General features: G+C 45.6%; 1 protein-coding gene across 5 annotated transcripts in view; it reads left to right on the top strand.

Moving 5' to 3' along the window:
- Positions 1-19,204, top strand: part of OCA2 (OCA2 melanosomal transmembrane protein) — a 677,082-nt gene that overhangs the window by 288,516 nt on the left and 369,362 nt on the right. For all 5 annotated transcript variants that reach the window (XM_073664530.1, XM_073664529.1, XM_073664531.1 and 2 more), the window contains one exon: positions 16,747-16,804. In XM_073664530.1, the coding sequence (XP_073520631.1) occupies positions 16,747-16,804 (58 nt within the window). The remainder of the gene's footprint in view (positions 1-16,746; positions 16,805-19,204) is intronic.

Genomic DNA, 19,204 nt, shown 5'->3' on the forward strand with positions numbered 1-19,204 from the left:
GCTCTGGGGGGCCCATGCCCAGATTGCCCTCATCCTGTGCGGCGGGCAGGGAGCAATCAGACAGGACACAAATGGCAGCTGGAGGGATCCATCCTCACCTGTGCTTCCTGCCTGGCGCTTCCTCCCTGACACAGGCTCACGCTGCTTGATGACATTGACTAGCCCAGGGGATGGGGATGACTCGGTTACCCGGGCCTTTAGCCTTAAGGAGGTCGCGGTGGTCGGCTCCCGGGCCCGTACTCTAGGGTCACTCTTTAAACAGGCATTGATAGATGTCAAGTTTTATTAAAAAAAAGTTTGTGACGCCACCTGTGGCTTCTGGTGATGATCACCAGCACTGCGCAGTCCACTGAGGCTGGTGATAAGGCAGATGGATGGTATAGCTCCCCACAGGTGGAGCTAGGCCTCAGGGCAGTGTATGAACAGGGAAAGCAGGACGAAGAGACCCCGCCGGGTCAGAGCAAGAACAGGGACAGACACGATAGTCACTTCAGTACCTTTTACTGATGGAAATTCAGGCACTCCCCGGAGCACTCTAGGGTGAAGGGTGTATGTCTGGATCCTCCCCAATGAGCGGGTTTTGGGCCTCCTGCTTCTTGACTCTGCGTAGTAAGTTTCTGACCTGCCTGGAGCTAGGCCTAACTTTGTCTCTGTCCTGCGCTGGCTGACCTTGTGGTAGGGCCTTTTCTTGGAGTACACGCTCCCGACCTACGGGGCCTATGTGTCTCCTGGCTCTGGTACGTATCAGCACATTAGCGATCCTGGGACTTGTAGTTCTCCAGGGATTCCGGTTTATCTTAGTGGGTCATGGAGATCTCGGTAAGCTTCGGACCCGGTGTCCGGTAACTGCTTCTTCGGGGTGAGCTAGTTAAGCTCCTCTGACCCCTATGAACTAACTCTCTACTCGCCTTCGGCCTACTCGGGCCCTCTCTAGGCTACTCACACTAACGGCAGCTTGCCGCGCTTCACCGATCTTATGGCGCCGGCACACCTAAAGCTCACCTCTCTGAGCTACAACTGAGTCTCGATCTGGATAAGCTCCACTGCAGGATAGCAATTGCAGGAGCTGGAACAGGCTTTTGTCCTCTGAGGTAACTCTTCTCAGACTGCACTGGACTCACTGCTAAACCAGACTGAACTAGACTCTGACTCCAACTCCAGATTAGACTAACTGAGCTCGACTCTGCATTCAGGTTTGTACTTGCTGAACTCTTCAGAGGAACTGGAACTGCCTGGCTCCACCTTCCCTATTTATCTATCCCTAACGGGCTCCCTCTGGTGGTCTGAGGTGGAAGGTGGAGATGTGTGAATGGTTATGGGGGCCTCTTGTGGAGGAATCCTTCAATACACCCTTCTAGGATTTGTGATACCAAGCACAGCTGGGCTTCACAACATCATGCAGCGTGAGTCTGTTCTGGGAGAAAGATGCCAGGCAGGAAGCAGAGGGTGATGCTGTGGGGGAATGTGCTGAGAGGTAAGTGTTTTTTTTTTTTTTTTTTTTAACGAATACACTGGACTGGAGATGGGGGGGCAAATGGGGACAGCAATGGTGATGGAGAAGGTGGGGGGAGGTGAGGGAGAGCAATGGTGATGGTGGGAGGAGATGAGGGAGAGCAATGGTGGAGGAGGCAGGGGGAGAAGAGGGAGAGCAATGGTGATGGTGGGGGGAGATGAGGGAGAGCAATGGTGATGGAGGAGGCAGGGGGAGAGGAGGGAGAGAAATGGTGATGGATGTGGGGGAGATGAGGGAGATCAATGGTGATGGGGGAGATGAGGGAGAGCAATGGTGATGGAGGAGGTGGCAGGAGATGAGGGAGAGCAATGTTGATGAGGAGGTGGGGGGGAAATGAGGGAGACCTATGATGATGGAGGAGGTGGGGGGGAGAAGAGGGAGAGCAATGGTGATGGATTAGGTGGGGGAAGATATGGCATGGCAGGGGGGAGGTGGAGGAGATATGCATGGCAGTGGGGGAGGTGGGGGGAGATATGCATGGCATGGTGATGGAGCAGGTGGGGGGAGATATGCATGGCATGGTGATGGAGGAGGTAGGGGAAGATATGCATGGCATGGTGATGGAGGAGATGGGGGAGATATGCATGGCACTAGTGATGGAGCAGGTGGGGGAGATATAGCAATGATGGAGCAGGTGGGGGAGATATAGCAATGATGGAGCAGGTGGGGGAGATATGGCAATGATGATGGAGCAGGTGGGGGAGATATGGCAATGATGATGAAGGAGGTGGGGAAGATATGGCAATGATGGAGGAAGTGGGGGAGATGACAATTATGGAGGAGGTGGGGGAGATATGACCATGTTGGTGAAGGTGAGGGAGAGCAATGATGGGGATGGGAGTGCGCAATGATGGAAGAGAGCAATGTTGGGAAATTATTTGGACACTATATGCTGTTAATATGTGGTCTGGTCATGGTGTGGTGGCATTTCTCCCTTGCATGTGGTATTATTGGGTCACTTTGTGGTGGTAATATGTGGTCTGTTCATGGTGTGACAGTATTTCTCCCTTGCATGTGGTACTATTGGTGTTGGTATAGTGGATTGGGTTGTGTATGGTGGTAATTTGTACTCTCTGATATTAATTAGGAGAAGATTCTTTATTTCCATTAGTGATTAAATACTTGGAACAAGATGCACTTACAGGAGTTCTCCAGGGAAAACAAGTAATCACCTCTCCACAGGATAAGTGATAAATTATTGATTAGTGGGGGTCTGACTGCTGGGACCCGCACCGATTGGTAGAATGTGGAGCTTTTATCCCCATTAGACTGGAGCTCATGTGCGACTTGACCACTGATCCATTCATCCCCTCAGTGGCTGTTATTGTTTTTTTCTGGAAGCCCCAAAGAGAATGAATGGAGCTGCGGTTAGACGTCCCACCTGCCGCTGCATTTTAAAATGGGGATAAGCGTCCTGTCAGGGATAAAACTTCCCCATTCTTCTGAAAGGTGCGTTTTCCAATGTTCGGACCCAAACGATCAATAAGTGATCACCAATCCTGTGGATCCCATGGATCGGTGATAACTTGTTTTAACCAAAGAACCCCTTTAATGCAAACTACCATAATTCTACATCCCAGTTATGGTGGTGCACAGTATATGTGCAGGAGCCGCCTGTGATTTACAGTTGACGCTCCACTATAAAGGGGATATCTGCTAACAGTTATTTGCATATTGCTGTAGGGTGGGCCCTGAGGATCAATTCCTCCTGTGGGCCCCAGGCACCCCAGTCCGACACTGGCTATAGCATTTGAGTTTATCAAGCTTCCGAGGGCCTTTCATACTCCTGAGGTAAAGCTGTGCATGTATAGGTATGAATGCCTACTTTCATCAACACTAAATTGGGTCTTTAAACGATTTATCATTTGTGGGGATATCAGTCACGTCAGCCTTGCATCAATAGTTAATCATTATATATTAGTTAGAAATAGGATTAGCTTACATAACCAGACAAACTGTTGTAAACTCCCCCCTATCATTCTCCATTTCATTATTTTTCTATTTTTTATTTTTACATTACAACAAAATCTATACCAACAATATATGGTCCTGTTTTTTTCACTCAATAGTAGCAGTGCCTGTATTGGATGTGCTGTGGTCTTTGGTCTGCCTAAAATATTAGTGACTAGATCGCACATGGGTGCTTAACACAGTGGCACACCTTGTGAGTACGCTTAGATCGTACATCTGTACGTAGTGCGCACATGTGGTGATGTCAGTGAGGTGGATATACCGTATTGGCATGTACCGGTATGGCATGTCCTCTGAAAGCCGGAGGAGTGTCAGCTCCAGTAAGGGGGAAAATAGGAGAGCAGGGCCGGCCAGGCAGGTCCTGGTAGTGGGGGACTCAATTATTAGGGGAACAGATAGGGCAATCTGTCACAAAGACAGGGATCAAAGAACAGTGTGCTGCCTACCTGGCGCTCGAGGCCGTCACATCGCTGATCGGGTTGACAGATTGCTGGGAGGGGCTGGTGAGGACCCAGCGGTCATAGTGCACATTGGCACAAATGACTGTTAGAGGTAGGTGGAAGGTCCTTTGAAGATGATTTCAGGGAATTAGGCTGCAAGCTTAAAGCAAGGACCTCCAAGGTGGTATTCTCTGAAATACTACCTGTACCACGTAACATGCCAGAGAGGCAACGGGAGATTAGGGAGATAAATAAGTGGCTCAGAAATTGGTATAGGAAGGAGGGGTTTGGGTTCCTGGAGAACTTCTCAGTTGGCTACAGGTTCAACGCTAGGGACGGGCTGCACCTCAATGGGGAGGGTGCAGCTGTGCTGGGGGAGAAAATGGCTAGAAGGTTGGAGGAGTGTTTAAACTAGGGATTGGGGGGGAGGGTATTCATTTTATAGGTGGGGAAGATAGTGCAGATAGTGACCTGGGCACAAATAAAGAAATTGGGGGTGGGGTTAGAGCAGTCAATATAGTAAAAAGGAATAGAGGTACAGAGAAATACATAAAATGATTGTACACTAATGCCAGAAGCCTCACCAACAAAATGGAGGAATTAGAATTAATTTTGTTGGAAAATAATTATGACATGGTGGGGATATCTGAGACATGACTGGACGAGAGCCATGACTGGGCAGTTTTATTTACAGGGCTACAGTCTGTTCAGAAATGACCGTACAAACAAGAGAGGGGGGTGTGTGTGTTTTAGATGTAAAATCATCCATAAAACCTATCTTGCGTGAGAATATATGTGACTCTAATGAAAATGTAGAGTCCCTGTGGGTGGTGATAAGGGGAGGGGGAAAAAATAATAAATTACTGATAGGGGTTTGTTATAAGTCTCCAAAAATAATGGAAGCAGCTGAGAATATCCTCATAAAGCAAATACACTCCCTGACAGAAGTTATGTCGCTTATCCATGTTACGTAAATAAAAGCTTAGAACCTGACGTTAAATTCATCCATTGGTTTTATAAATTACTCTTTTGAAAGCTGAAACCCTCCCAAATTTGGTTTCGGTTAAGAAAATAAATTGGCATCAATGCTGAAATATTGATCATTTAATGAACACAGAATGGTCAGATTTTGGCAAGACAAAAGTTTTGTCACTTGGTCATATAATGCACCCAATCCTAGTTTACATCCTCACCAGTGCTCAGTAAATGATCGGTTAATTAGTGGGTGTGTATAAAAACAAACCCAGCACCCCAGACCTTCACTTGAACTGCAACTTGAGCTCTGACAACATGCCAAAAATCCACCCTGCGACCAAAGCCTTGATTATCAAGAGGCTGAAGACCAGATCCATTGCAGAGGTGGCTGGCATCTTTAATGTGTCGCAGCGTCCAGTACAAAGAATAAAAAAAAATTTGAAGAAACTGGAGTTGTTTTGACAAGCCCAGGTCCGGCAGACCCCGCAAGATAACTGCTCAGGAGGAACGTTTGTTGGTTAGAAAATCCAAAGCAAGCCCCTCTTCCACTGCAGCAGAGCTCCAACAGGCCTGGTCACCTCAAGTCCCTGTGTCAACTAGAACAGTTTGTAAGATTCTGTCTCGAAATGGTCTCCATGGTCGAATCAGTGCCCAGAAGCCAGCCCTAAACAAAAGGCAAATAAAAAACCATGTGGCATTTGCAAAGTCACAGTCTTCTAAACAGATGGACGCTAGAAAAGTGGCAGAAGGTGGATTTCTGTGATGAATCTTCAGTAGAATTATACCACAGCTGCCGCAAATACTGCAGGAGACCTACTGGAGCCTGTATGGATCCAAAATACACCCAGAAAACCGTTAAATTTGGTGGTGGAAAGATCATGGTCTGGGGTTACATTCAGTATGGGGGTGTGCGAAACATTTGCAAGGTGGAAGGCAATATCAATAGCCTAAAATATCAAGAAGTATTAGCTACCTCTTACATTACAAATCATAAAATGGTCAAATTCTGCAGCAGGATGGTGCTCCATCTCATACATCCATCTCTACAACAAAGTTCCTCCAGGCAAAAAAGATCAAGGTGCTCAAGGACTGGCCAGCCCAGTCACCAGACATGAACATCATTGAGCATGTTTGGGGTAGGATGAAAGAGGAAGCTTGGAAGACAAAACCAAAGAATCTAGATGAACTCTGGGAGGCATGTAAGACTGCATTCTTTTCTATTCCAGATGACTTTATTAATAAATTGTATGAATCATTGTTGAACCGCATGGATGCAGTCCTTCAAGCTCATGGAAGTCACACAAAATATTAAATATGACTCTAATAGTGTCACGCTGTCTCTGTATACTGGAGGTAGGGGGCCTAAGCTGACCCTAAGCTGGGGCCCTGACTAATCCCTCAACCTGGAGGTACTGTTAAAGGTACAGAGGTCCAGGCCGCCAGCGTAACCCCTACCTCCTGAGGATCCCTGCACCTAAGTAATCTAGTCCTGAGAAGGACCCCGATCACAACAAAAGGGGACAAGTAATAATATGCCCACACACAGTACTTAGACGAACGAGACAGTACAAGGGAAAAACCAAAACCACCTTGCATACAACAACTACACAACTACAACAGAGGGAACACCAACGGGAAAGGAGATAAATGATAAAGCGAGGAAGGGAAAAGACACTCCAAATACACTTATCTCAAACTCCAAACACCACGATCCGCTCTGTAAGTCTGAATGAAATGCTTTCACCGACACTTCCCAAACAGACCAGCAGGCATTTGAAGGAGTCTCACTACAGAAGTATTGATTGCAGCTGGGCGAGGCTGGACCTCGTCTAGCACAGAGAGAGAGAGAATTAACTCCCTCACTGCCGAAAAACACAAAGCACCAACAAGTCAGCTGCGAGAAGTCAGGCTGTGTACTCGTGACGATCTTCGTGGCGACACACCCGTGACAAATAGCACCACAACTTCATTCACCAATGTTATGCAACATATATTTGTATTTTAAGATACTGTAATTATTTGTTTGAATATCACATTACTTTCTGTGGGCGACAAAACTTTTGTCTTGCCAAAATCTGACCATTCTGTGTTCATGAAATGATCAATATTTCAGCATTGATGCCAATTTATTTTCTTAATCGAAACCAAATTTGGGAGGGTTTCAGCTTTGAAAAGAGAAATTTATAAAACCAATGGATGAATTTAACATCAAGTTCTAAGCTTTTATTTACATAACATGGATAAGCGACATAACTTCTGTCAGGGAGTGTAGATTAAGCAGCGACTCAAGGAGAAGTCATCATTATGGGGGACTTTAACTACCCTGAAATACAGAACTTTCCTTGGGGAACAGAAACCGGTAGTTCAAGGAAAGGTAATAGGTTTTTGACAACTATGAGAGACAATTACCTTTCACAACTGGTTCAGGACCGAACAAGAAGGGGGGCACTTCTTGACCCAATATTAACCAACAGGCCAGACCGCATATCAAATATACGAGTTGGGGGTCACTTGGGTAATAGTGGTCACAAAATAATAAGTTTTCATGTATCCTTTAATAAGATGTGTAGTAGAAGGGTTACAAGGACACTAAACTTCAGGAAGGTGAATTTCCAACTTTTGAGAGATGATCTTCGTGCAATAAACTGTGACGATATCCTGAGACATAAAACTACACAAAGCAAATGGGAGACATTTATTAGCATCCTGAATAGAACCTGTGCACAATATATACCCTATGGGAATAAACATGCTAGAAATAGGAGGAAACCACTATGGCTAAATAGAGCTGTAAGAGGCGCAATAAGTGACAAAAAGAAAGCATTTAGAGAACTAAAGCAAGTAAGTAGTGATGAGGCATTAAATAGATACAGAAAATTTAATTCAGTAAAAACCAAATCAAGGCAGCAAAGATTGAGACAGACAGACTCATTGCCACAGAAAGTAAAAATAATCCCAAAATATTCTTTAACTACATAAATAGTAAAAAAAACAACTCAAAAATGATAGTGTTGGCCCCATTAAAAATAGTCTGGGTGAAATGGTGGATGAGGAAAAAGGCAATATGCTAAATGATTTTTTTTTCAACAGTATTTACACAAGAAAATCGCATGACAGAAAACAAGATCAGTGATGACAAAAATTCTCTATTAGTGTTGAGCGAGCATGCTCGACACTGCTCATTACTCGCCAGAACATCACGCTACTTGGGATGTTCGGCGAGCACCGAGCATTACCGGGTTACTCGGGCGGGAGCTCGGGTCTCCGCCCTTCACGTTTGGCGCTCTTTACAGAGCCAATGAACATGCAGGGATTGCCAGACAGTCACTGTAATACCGCAGCCATGTTGTTTGTGGGCATTACAGTGTTTGGCTGGCCGCACAGTGTCGCCTCGAGTATTTAAAACCGGGCACCGCCATCTTGGACACAGTCGCTCCGGATCAGACGGTGTAGGGAGAGTGCTGCTGAGTTAGGGAGAGAGACGTAATGGTTATACCAGCAAACGCTGCATTACAGTCCTGTGTGCTCCTGTTGGTCAAATTGCTAGACTTATCACCCCGGTCTCAGGGGCCAGGAAATTTTTTTTTTTTTTTCATCTAAATCCTATATTTTTTTTTTCCTCAGACTGTCCAAATACGCGTCTTATTAACCTTTTGGAATCCCCCCCCCCCCCCCCCCCAGACACCAATATATCTGTTTAAAAGAGTCTGGTGTAGGCCAGAAAAATAGAACTGTGGTTTTGCAGTTCCATGGTTCAAATCTCTGTATTATCCACTTTTGGGCCTTTTTTACATAAAAAAAACAGTAATAGTGTCTCCCTGATTGTTCAGACACAAATATATCTGTTTAAAAGATTCTGGTGTAGGCCAGAGAAATAGAACTGTGGTTTTCCTCTTCCACGGTTCTAATCTCCTTTTTATTACCCTTTTTCCATTGATAGTGCGAGTGTAAGCTATTTTACTTCATTTACAATGGGCAAGGCGCGTGGCAAGGGACGTGGAACTGGACATTTTGGTGATGGTGCGTGTAGAGGAAGTGGCCGTGGCCAAGGTGAAAATGTGCCACAACCAACAGCCACATCTTCTCGCTCCCACTTCTTGACCAAATTACTAGGGAAGCACACTACAACACCAGTATTGCGAACTGATCAGTGTGAACAGGTTATTAATTGGATAGCAGATAATACTTCCAGTTACCTGGGCACCACCACCTCCGGTCTGTCTTCCACACGGTCAAGTTTTAGTAGCCGTGAGTCTCGAGCGCATACTCCTCCTCACCCTGATGCTCCTTCCTCCCACCATGCCGAGTGTCGTCAGACAGCAACTGATCCCACACTTGGACACTCTGAAGAGCTGTTCACTGGTCCATTTCCAGATTTGTGCCCCTCGCCTGCTCCGCTTGAAGTGGTGGAAGAGGAGATCCCATCTAGCGATGCCCAAATATTTGAACAGCCACGGCCACAGGAAGTCGTCGCTGGCACTTTGTCCCAAGAGGTGGATGATGATGAGACACAATTGCCACGAAGTGAGGAGGAGGATCGTGGTGCGCAAGTGGAAGAGGAGGAGGAGGTGGTGGATGATCTAGTAACTTACCCAACGTGGCAGGAGGACACGCAGAGCGAGGCCAGCAGCACACAGGGGGAGGGAGGCAGAGTACCCCAACAGACAGGAAGAAGCAGTGTGGTGGCCGCACACCAACACAAGGGACGTTGCCAGTACAACCGGTAGGTCTTCCACAGTCTGGAATTTTTTTAAAGACTCTGCTGATAACCCCAAAAAGGCCACTTGTACCACCTGCCATGCCAGCATCAGCAGGGGTGACAAAACTACCAGCCTGACCACCACCAGCATGATCAGGCTCATGGCAGCAAAGCACTCGACTTTGTGGGGCGAACCCCAGGGTCCACGACCAGTGTCAGCGGGTGTCACCACTGCTTCTTCCGCTGTTGTGCGTGTAATAGAACCCCCTGTTGTGCGTGCAAGGCAATCCCCTGTCCATACTGCATGCAAAGATGCCCCCTCCTCTCAGTCTTCACTTGTTATGGCAGTTTCTCAAGAAACAGCATCAACGTCCACGTCCCACCGCAGCGTTCAATTGTCCATATCCCAGTCCTTTGAACGAAAGCGCAAATTCGCAGCCAACGCCCCACAGGCCACAGTCCTAAATTCGCACATTTCACGACTTCTTGCTTTGGAAATGCTACCTTTTAGGCTGGTGGAGATGGAATCCTTCCGCAACCTTATGGCGGTGGCCGTCCCTCGGTACTCGGTCCCCAGCCGACACTATTTTGCCCGGTGTGCCATCCCCACACTAAACAAGCACGTGTCCCAAAACATCTGCCGTGCCCTCAACAATTCAGTTACTGGGAGAGTCCATCTGACAACGGACACGTGAACAAGTGCTTGTGGCCAGGGATGGTACATCTCCCTGACGGCACACTGGGTAAACTTAGTGGGAGCCGGGACCCAGTCGGACCTTTGGACGGAACACATCCTCCCCGCACCGAGGATTGCGGGCCCTATGTCAGTCAGAGTTGCCCCCACAGTGTACAGCTCCTGCGCATCATGCTCCTCCTCATGTTCAACCTCCATCTCGGGTATCACCACATCAGTTACATACTGGAAGCAGTGCAGTACTGACTCAGCCAAGCGGCAACAGGCTGTGCTGAAACTCATAAGCTTAGGTGATAAACCTCAAACTGCTTGTGAGTTGTGGACCGCTGTGAAAGAGCAGGCAGATCTGTGGCTGAGACCGCTGAACCTACATCCAGGCATGATCGTGTGTGAAAATGGCCGTAACCTGGTGGCGGCTCTGAGGCGAGGCGAGATCACACACGTACCATGCCTGGCTCATGTGCTTAACTTCGTGGTTCAGCGGTTTCTTAAATCGTACCCCGAGTTGCCAGATCTACTCATCAAAGTACGCTGCCTGTCAGCTCATTTTCACAAGTCGGCTACAGCTTCTGCCGTCCTTGCTGTGTTAGCAGTGTTTGCAGCTTCCGTCACACCGACTGGTGTGTGATGTCCCCGCACATTGGAACTCTACCCTCCACATGTTGCAAAGGATTTGTGAGCAGAAGAGAGCAGTTGTGGAGTACCAGCTGCAACAAGGCCGTCGATATTCAGGTCAGACTCCACACATAAGACCTCAGGAGTGGACCTGGATGTCTGACATATGTACCATCCTGACAAACTTTGAGGCATCCACCAAGATGGTGAGTGGCGATGATGCCATCATTAGTGTCAGCATCCCACTTGTCTGTCTTTTGCAACGCTCTCTGCAGAGAATTAAAGAGGAGGCATTGCAGCCAGAGTATGATGACATGGATCAAGAACCCGTAATGGGCGATTACACACCGCCCAGCCTCATCTCATCCCAACTTGCATTGGGGGACAATGAGGGAGAGGAAGAGGAGGAGGAAGAACAGGAGCTGGTATTATGCGCTGTAGACGGAAGTACCTGTACAACTGTCATACAGTCAGTTCAGCGTGGGTAGCCTGAGGACAGGGGGGAGGAGGTGGAGGAGGAGAGCATGGTCAGTCGTTGTCTTGGTAAGGACACGGAAGTCTTGCCCGTCTGGCACGCATGGCTGACTATGTTTCGCTGCCTTAACCGTGACCCTCGCGTTGTCAAAATGTTGGGTGAAAGTCATTACTGGCTGGTGACACTTTTAGACCCCCGCTACAAGGAGAACTTTCACTCTCTTATTCCTGAGGTGGAGAGGTCTACAAAAATGGGGCAGTATTTAAGGCCCTTGCTGCAGAACTGTTAAAAAAAAAATTCCCATCTGAACACGCTAGCGGCAGAGGTCACAGTTCGTTGAGGCAGGGGAACACTGTCAACATTCTGGGACAGTTTCCTGAGGCACGGGGTACTCTCACAGGGAGTGGAAAGTTTCAAAAGATTGTGAGGGAGTACCTTGCCGACCGTACCAGCGTCCTCCATGATTCCTCTGTGCCTTTTAATTATTGGGCATCCAAGCTGAACACTTGGAATGAACTCACTCTGTATGCCTTGGAGGTCCTGGCCTGCCCTGCCGCTAGCGTGTTATCGGAGCGTGTTTTTAGTGCCGCTGGGGGAATTATAACTGATAAGCGCACTCGCCTGTCAACTGACAATGCTGACAAGCTGACCCTTATCAAAATGAACAAGGGCTGGATTGGGCCAGACTTCTCATCACCACCAAATGACAGCAGAGTAACATAGTCAAATCCACTGTGTTATTTTGGGAGGTGTATTCCCATGCACCGCTTCACACCCACACATGGGTATATGCTTCCTCAATTCGGCTTTTTTTTGCTCTTCTGCTTATCCTCAGCCTCCACCACCACTATACCACCAGGGTGACCGTGGTCCGTGTTACCAGCATTGCAAGTTCCTCCGTCCTAATTTTTGGCAGCTTTTGCTTGGAAGGCATAGGCAAAGACTATGGGAAACCCACTCCCCAATAATGGGAATAATTTTTTTAATATGCTGTACTGCATGGCTCTTCTAAGGGGCATTAAAACCATCTTGCTAAGCTACTGCAACCTCTACCTCTCTTCCAAGGGGCATTTAAACCGTCTTAAGCTACTGCAACCTCCACGTCTCTTCCAATGGTCATTAAAACCATCTTGTTAAGCTGCGGCGACCTCCACCACTTTTCCCAGGGGATTGATATTGTCTTTTTATTCCACTGCGACCTCCACCACTTTACCAAGAGGCATTGATATTGTCTTTTTATTCTACTGCAAACTCAACCATTCTTCCAACGGGCATTGCATTTCCTCCTAATTTTAGTCAGCTTTTGCTTTTCAATGCATAGGCGAACACTAAGGGAGACCCACTCCCCAATAATGGGTAGAAGGTTTTCAGTACGCTATAATCCACGTCTGTTTCAAGAGGCATTGCAGTTCCTCATAATTTTTGGAAAGCCTTCCATTCATTGCTTAGGCCAACAGTGCACAGGAGACCCAGTTGCTATAAATGGAAAAAACTGTTTAGTTAAGGCCCTTTGACCTCCATGTCACTTCCAAGGGGCATTGGAGTGCCTCGAAATTTTTGGTAGGCATTGCACTCACTGCATGCCCTTTAACTGTGTAGCCGAACCTCTCCTTTTGGTACAGAAACATATCCTACTAGACATGTGTGGTTGACTGGCCTGATATTAATGTGAATGGTCCCTGTTCCTCCTGCTCTTTCTGCTTTGCCACAACCTCATCCATCATTAATCACCTGAAGCTTTGTTTTAACGGGAGTCATAGAACTGGGATAGTAGCAAGAAAACATCTGCAATCCTCGGAGGAGGTAAGATATGCGCCAAAACGCTGACCACCTCAGGCCTAGCCGCTACTACATACATACGCTTGCATTCCAAGAAAACAAAGCAGATGCTAACTTCTATCATCATCATCACGCTCCTCACCTTGGCACTCTCAACTCCCCTGATGGAGAAGCCAGGGCCCACCGGAGGAGTCTGGTTTTCTGGTGGGCTCGTCCAATGCTGCCCTAAAGCAGGCCGGACTAAGAAAAGTGTGGGGGGATGTTCCAAGAAGAAATAGGGGCGGCTGGAGACAGTTTACGGACACCCGGCCGCTCACAGGCGGCTGGGGACCGTGTGTGGACACCCGGCTGCTGGGCGGCTGGGGACCGAGTATGGACACCCGGCCGCCCCCTGGCGGCTGGGGACCGAGCGTGGACACCCGGCCGCCGGGCGGCTGGGGACCGAGTATGGATACCTCATTGCCGAAGCAGCCATGAGGTAGTGGTCAGCTTCGGCCTCCTCCAAACTAAAAGGCCCCATTTGAAGTGCAAGCAAGCTAGCAGTATGGTATTGCAGCTTGGGGGTGGGTGGGTGGCAGGCTGCATATTTGCGCTTGCATTGCAAGGAATGGGGGAGGTACAATTCAACACTGCCCTTGGACAAGGACTTGCACGGGGATAGTTGCAAGTCTGCATCTTCTGATGCGGAAAGGATCACTTCTGATGGGCACACTTTTAGGCAGTGACCTGGGTGTCAGAGATGCTTCCAGGGGTCTTCCCCATGCTGTTCCCATGTCTTTTCATCACTGTGTGCATGTGTCACACAGCACATGGCCTGATAAGATTGTAAAATGTTAAAATTACATTTCTCGGTGAATGCATTTGTCACGGTTGAAAGCAATTCAAAAGTACAAAAATGCATAAAAAATGCTACTTGTGAACATAGCCCAAGGTGTGGAGGAGTATTTTTGTTTTTGGTTATTTATTTTACCTTATACACAAGTCTTTACCCTGGAAAGGAAGTTCCTTAACATATTTCACAGGAAAACCATTTCAGTTTCGTTTTTCAACGTTTTCTTGTGACCCCGTAAAAGTGGCTTAATACCTCTGACCACGTTGTTGACAGCAGTGACCTGGGGGTCAGAAATGCTTCCTGGGGCAATCCCCATGCTGTCCCCATGTCATTTGAGCACTGTCACTATCGTTTTGGGCACTTTTTAGGCTTTCTACAGACTGCCTTGGGTGCCGCCGCAAAAATGCTCGGGTCTCCCATAGACTAACATTGGGCTCATTGCTCGGGTCGAGCACCCGAGTATCACGGCGAGCTCGGCCCGAGCTTCGAGCACCCGAAGTGATTTAAAAATCACTAAAGTTGACATATCCCTGGGCCCGGATGGGATACACCCACCAGTACTGCAGGAATTAACATCATAGACCATTATTTTTAATCTTTAAAGATTCCATAATAACAGGGTCTGTACCACAGGACTAGCGTATAGCAAATGTGGTGCCAATATTCAAAAAGGGGACAAAAAACGAACTTGGAAATTATAGGCCAGTTAGCTTAACCTCTACTGTGGGTAAAATCCTGGAGGGTTTCCTAAGAGATGCTATATTAAAGTATCTGAAGAAGAATAACCTCATGACCCAATATCAACGTGTTTACGAGGGACCGTTCCTGTCAGACTAATCTGATCAGCTTTTTTGAAGAGGTAAGTTCTGGACTGGACCAAAGGAAAACAGTGGATGTTGTGTATATGGACTTTTCAAAAGCTTTTGATACGGTTCCACACAAATGGTTGATACATAAATTGAGAACAATGGGGATAGGGGAAAATACATGCAAGTGGTTTAAGAACCTGGCTCAGTGATAGGAAACAAAGGGTGGTTATTAATGGAACACACTCAGACTGGGTCTCAGTTAACAGTGGGGTGCCACAGGGGTCAGTATTGGGCCCGCTTCTTTTTAACATATTTATTAATGACCTTGTAGCAGACATACAGAGTAGTATGTCAATATTTGCAGATGACACTAAACTCTGCAGGGTAATCAATACAGAGGAGGACAATTTTATATTACAGGAGGATCGATGTCAACTAGAAGCTTGGGCTGATAAATGGCAAATGAGCTTTAATAGGGATAAATGTAAGGTAATGCACTTGGGCAGAGGAAATAAAATGTATAATTATACGCTTAATTGTAAATCACTGGGCAAAACTGTAACTGAAAAATACCTGGGTGTATTGGTGGACAACAAGGTCACGTTTAGTAGCCAGTGCCAGGCAGCTGCTGCAAAGGCAAATAAAATAATGGGATGCATTTAAAAGAGTCATAGATGCTCATGAAGAGAACATAATTTTACCTCTATACAAGTCACTAGTGCGACCACACTTAGAATACTGTGTACAGTTCTGGTCTCCGGTGTATAAGAAAGACATAGCTGAACTAGAGCGGGGGCAGAGAAGAGCGACCAAGGTTATTAGAGGACTGGAGGATCTGCAATACCAAGACAGGTTATTACACTTGGAGTGAGTTAGTTTGGAAAAACGAAGGCTTAGGGGTGATCTTATTACTATGTACAAGTATATGAGGGGACAGTACAAAGACCTTTCTACTGATCTTTTTACTCTGAGGCCTGAGATGGGGACAAGGGGGCATCTTCTATGTCTGGAGGAAAGAAGGTTTAATCATAATCACAGACGTGGATTCTTTACTGTAAGAGCAGTGAGACTATGGAACTCTCTGCCGTATGATGTTGTAATGAGTGATTCACTATTAAAATTTAAGAAGGGCATGGATGCCTTTCTTGAAAAGTATAATGTTACAGGTTATATATACTAGATTCCTTGATAGGGCTTTGATCCAGGGAACTAGTCTGATTGTCGTATGGAGTCGGGAAGGAATTTTTTTCCCCAATGTGGAGCTTAGTGTTGCCACATGGGTTTTTTGCCTTCCTCTGGATCAACATGTTAGGCTATGGGTTGAACTAGATGGACTTAGTTTTTAAGGTTGAAGGAAGACTATGTTACTATGCTTTTTAGGGGTTAGTAGGGCTAGTCAAGGAGCGGGGGTGACATTTCTGCCTACTAGGCTGCCAACCTCTGTGGCTAGGCAGGGCCATCTAGGGTCCTCCTCAGTGTATTCCTTTCCATTATTTACCCTATTGACCATCCACCTGCACGTATGGAAGTATATTTATATCACATGTATTGTATTAAATTTTTTTCTGTTTTTACACATTTTTTTTAATGCGTACCCATTAAAGTATTTAATGATTGTAATTTTAATCATAGAGAGGATTTTCTCCTTTTTAGTCTTATTGAATGATTTCCTACATATATCACAATTACTGTTGGCCTATATATGTTAATATGGCCCCAAACATAGTGTGAATAATCCTAGATGTGTGACTATATGCACTGAATAAGTTATTGCTGTGTTTAATGGTATAATGGTCCATATTGTTTTTCCCCTCTAGGAAAAGTCACTGTGTGGATAGCTGTGAGAACTTTTTATGTTTGTAAAAATACAAGTATCGGTGACATCACTATTTACCCTGTAATTACTGACACTTTCTATATTCTTTATTTACTTTCCCCTCTAAGGTGTTTCTTGAAAAATCTAAAGATTACTGGACTCTTCATCATTGTAGTTGCCTGTTCGGTGAGTGTCTCATTTGCAAACATTACTCATGGCCTAAAGCACCTCTGTGCAGCTTGAGACTGTGGATTTAAAATTACATCTGACACTTCATTTGCCCTAGTCTCCTGGTGTAATGATACTGGATTGCTTTACTCTTAAATGTTTCCTGTGAGGTTTTAGGAATATCTCCTAACATTCCAATTTTGCATTTTCTTGAAAGTCATTTAAATGAACGCCATTCTCAAAGGTCTTTTATTTACTGCAAACCTTACTTCCTAGAAAGACTTTCAATAAAATCAAAGCAAAATAATTACTGGTAAATGCTTCGTATTATTTTACAGTATTGTCCTAATCTCTGTGCGCCAATTGGGAAAACAACTGATGGGCATATGCTTATCTTCTCAGCAATCAGGTTTTTTTTTCCTCTTCTAGAAACATAGTTGCTCTGTTACATGTGCGGTGTCTGATATTGCAGTTCAGACACATTAACTGTTTCTAGAAAAAGTTAACTTTTTATTTTATTTGCCTAGTCAAAAACATCTTTCTGAAAAAAAAAAAAAAAAACTGTCCAACATTTGGCCATGTTCACATGTCGAGTGTATGATGAATTTTGGGTGCAGTTGGATTATACAAATTTTGTGGATTTTCAAAATGTAACACATAGGAAGTTTGTCTGACAGTTTGGTCCATATCTTGTATTTTTAAACTGCATATAAATTGTGTACCGTAATGTTTAAATCCAGCCTTTTAAGGGGTATTTCAATTTCAAAAAAAGTATCGCCTATCCACTAGACCAGGGTTCCCCAACTCCAGTCCTCAAGGCCCACCAACAGGTCATGTTTTCAGGATTTCCTTACTATTACACAGGTGATAATTAAATCACCTGCACAGGCAATAATTCCATCAGATGTGCAATACTAAGGAAATCCTGAAAACATGACCTGATGGTGGGTTTTGAGGCCTGGAGTTGGGGAACCCTACAGTATTCAGTAGAAGATCTATCAGTGTGGGTTGAGACCTCCAACGATCAACCAACATGAAGGAATTACTGTATGCAAGACTCTTGCCTGTTAAAGTTGGCACATGCTCCTGTTGCCTGTGAGCAATGATGATCGCCAAACACAGCACTTGGTAGACTTAATCAGTGGCATACATATAGATTAGAGCAGCAAGATCCATGTGCTTCTTCATTTAACTCCTCCTGGAGCACTAGTGCTCTATATTATGGAGCTGTAGGCACTTATTGTGGTGATCTCTGGTGTCTTTATACAGCACCATATTACACAGGTATTCTTCTAGTTGCAAAATAGTTTTTCTTGTCAGATTTTGAATCTGGCAAAAACTGCAGTACCTTAAAAACCATGAGGATCTTTCCACAACTAATGCAGCAGAGTATGTAAAGTACAGTGTGTGGAGGTAAGATGCGTGAGCAACCAATTCCAGTTTTACTAGTCTTGGGAGAAGAGTGGTGTCTAATGTCTGAGCCTCCAATATGAGATGCAGAAATTCAACACTTTCTTTAAATAGATGTACTGGTGATTCAATTTCTTTTATGAAAGAAATATATTTTTTTGCCCATTTAGAGGTTAAGTATAGAATGAAGAACACATTACATATGTAAAATTCTTGCTACATACATTTACATAACCAATCCATACAATGCGATAATCATAAGGCCACAGCTAAAAAACATCACTAGCCAAAAGTTTTCATGTGCCAATTTTTTTTGGTTAGAACATTGAAAAATTAACCAAACAGAAGTATTACTTTTCATTATTTGCAAAAATTACAGTTTAAAGGGAACCTTAAAGCAGGATTTATCCCATTTACAGCAACTAATTACAATGCTTCATTTGTCATTAAACATAGATTCCTAGCAACCCCAATGTTAAGGGAACGTTGCCGGCATAATCCTAAAATCAATGTTTTAATCTTGCGTTGCTACATATTCTGATTCACAAGTGTCAAACTCTGGCCCGTGGGCCCCTCAGGATGATTGTATTTGGACCGCGACGCTGGGGCCCATTATTCTGTATGGAGGACTGTGTGGGGCCCATTATTCTGTATGGAGGACTATGTGGGGCCTAATATTCTGTATGGAGGACTGTGGGGCCCATTATTCTGTATGGAGGACTATGTGGGGCCCATTATTCTGTATGGAGGACTTTGTGGGGCCCATTATTCTGTATGGAGGACTTTGTGGGGCCCATTATTCTGTATGGAGGGCTATGCGGGGCCTATTATTCTGTATGGAGGGCTATGCGGGGCCCATTATTCTGTATGGAGGGCTATGCGGGGCCCATTATTCTGTATGGAGGGCTATGCGGGGCCCATTATTCTGTATGGAGGGCTATGCGGGGCCCATTATTCTGTATGGAGGGCTATGCGGGGCCCATTATTCTGTATGGAGGGCTATGCGGG

This window comes from Phyllobates terribilis, unplaced genomic scaffold (assembly GCF_046119375.1).
Source record: "Phyllobates terribilis strain yellow unplaced genomic scaffold, ASM4611937v1 Scaffold_2__4_contigs__length_985480577, whole genome shotgun sequence".
NCBI lineage: Eukaryota > Metazoa > Chordata > Amphibia > Anura > Dendrobatidae > Phyllobates > Phyllobates terribilis.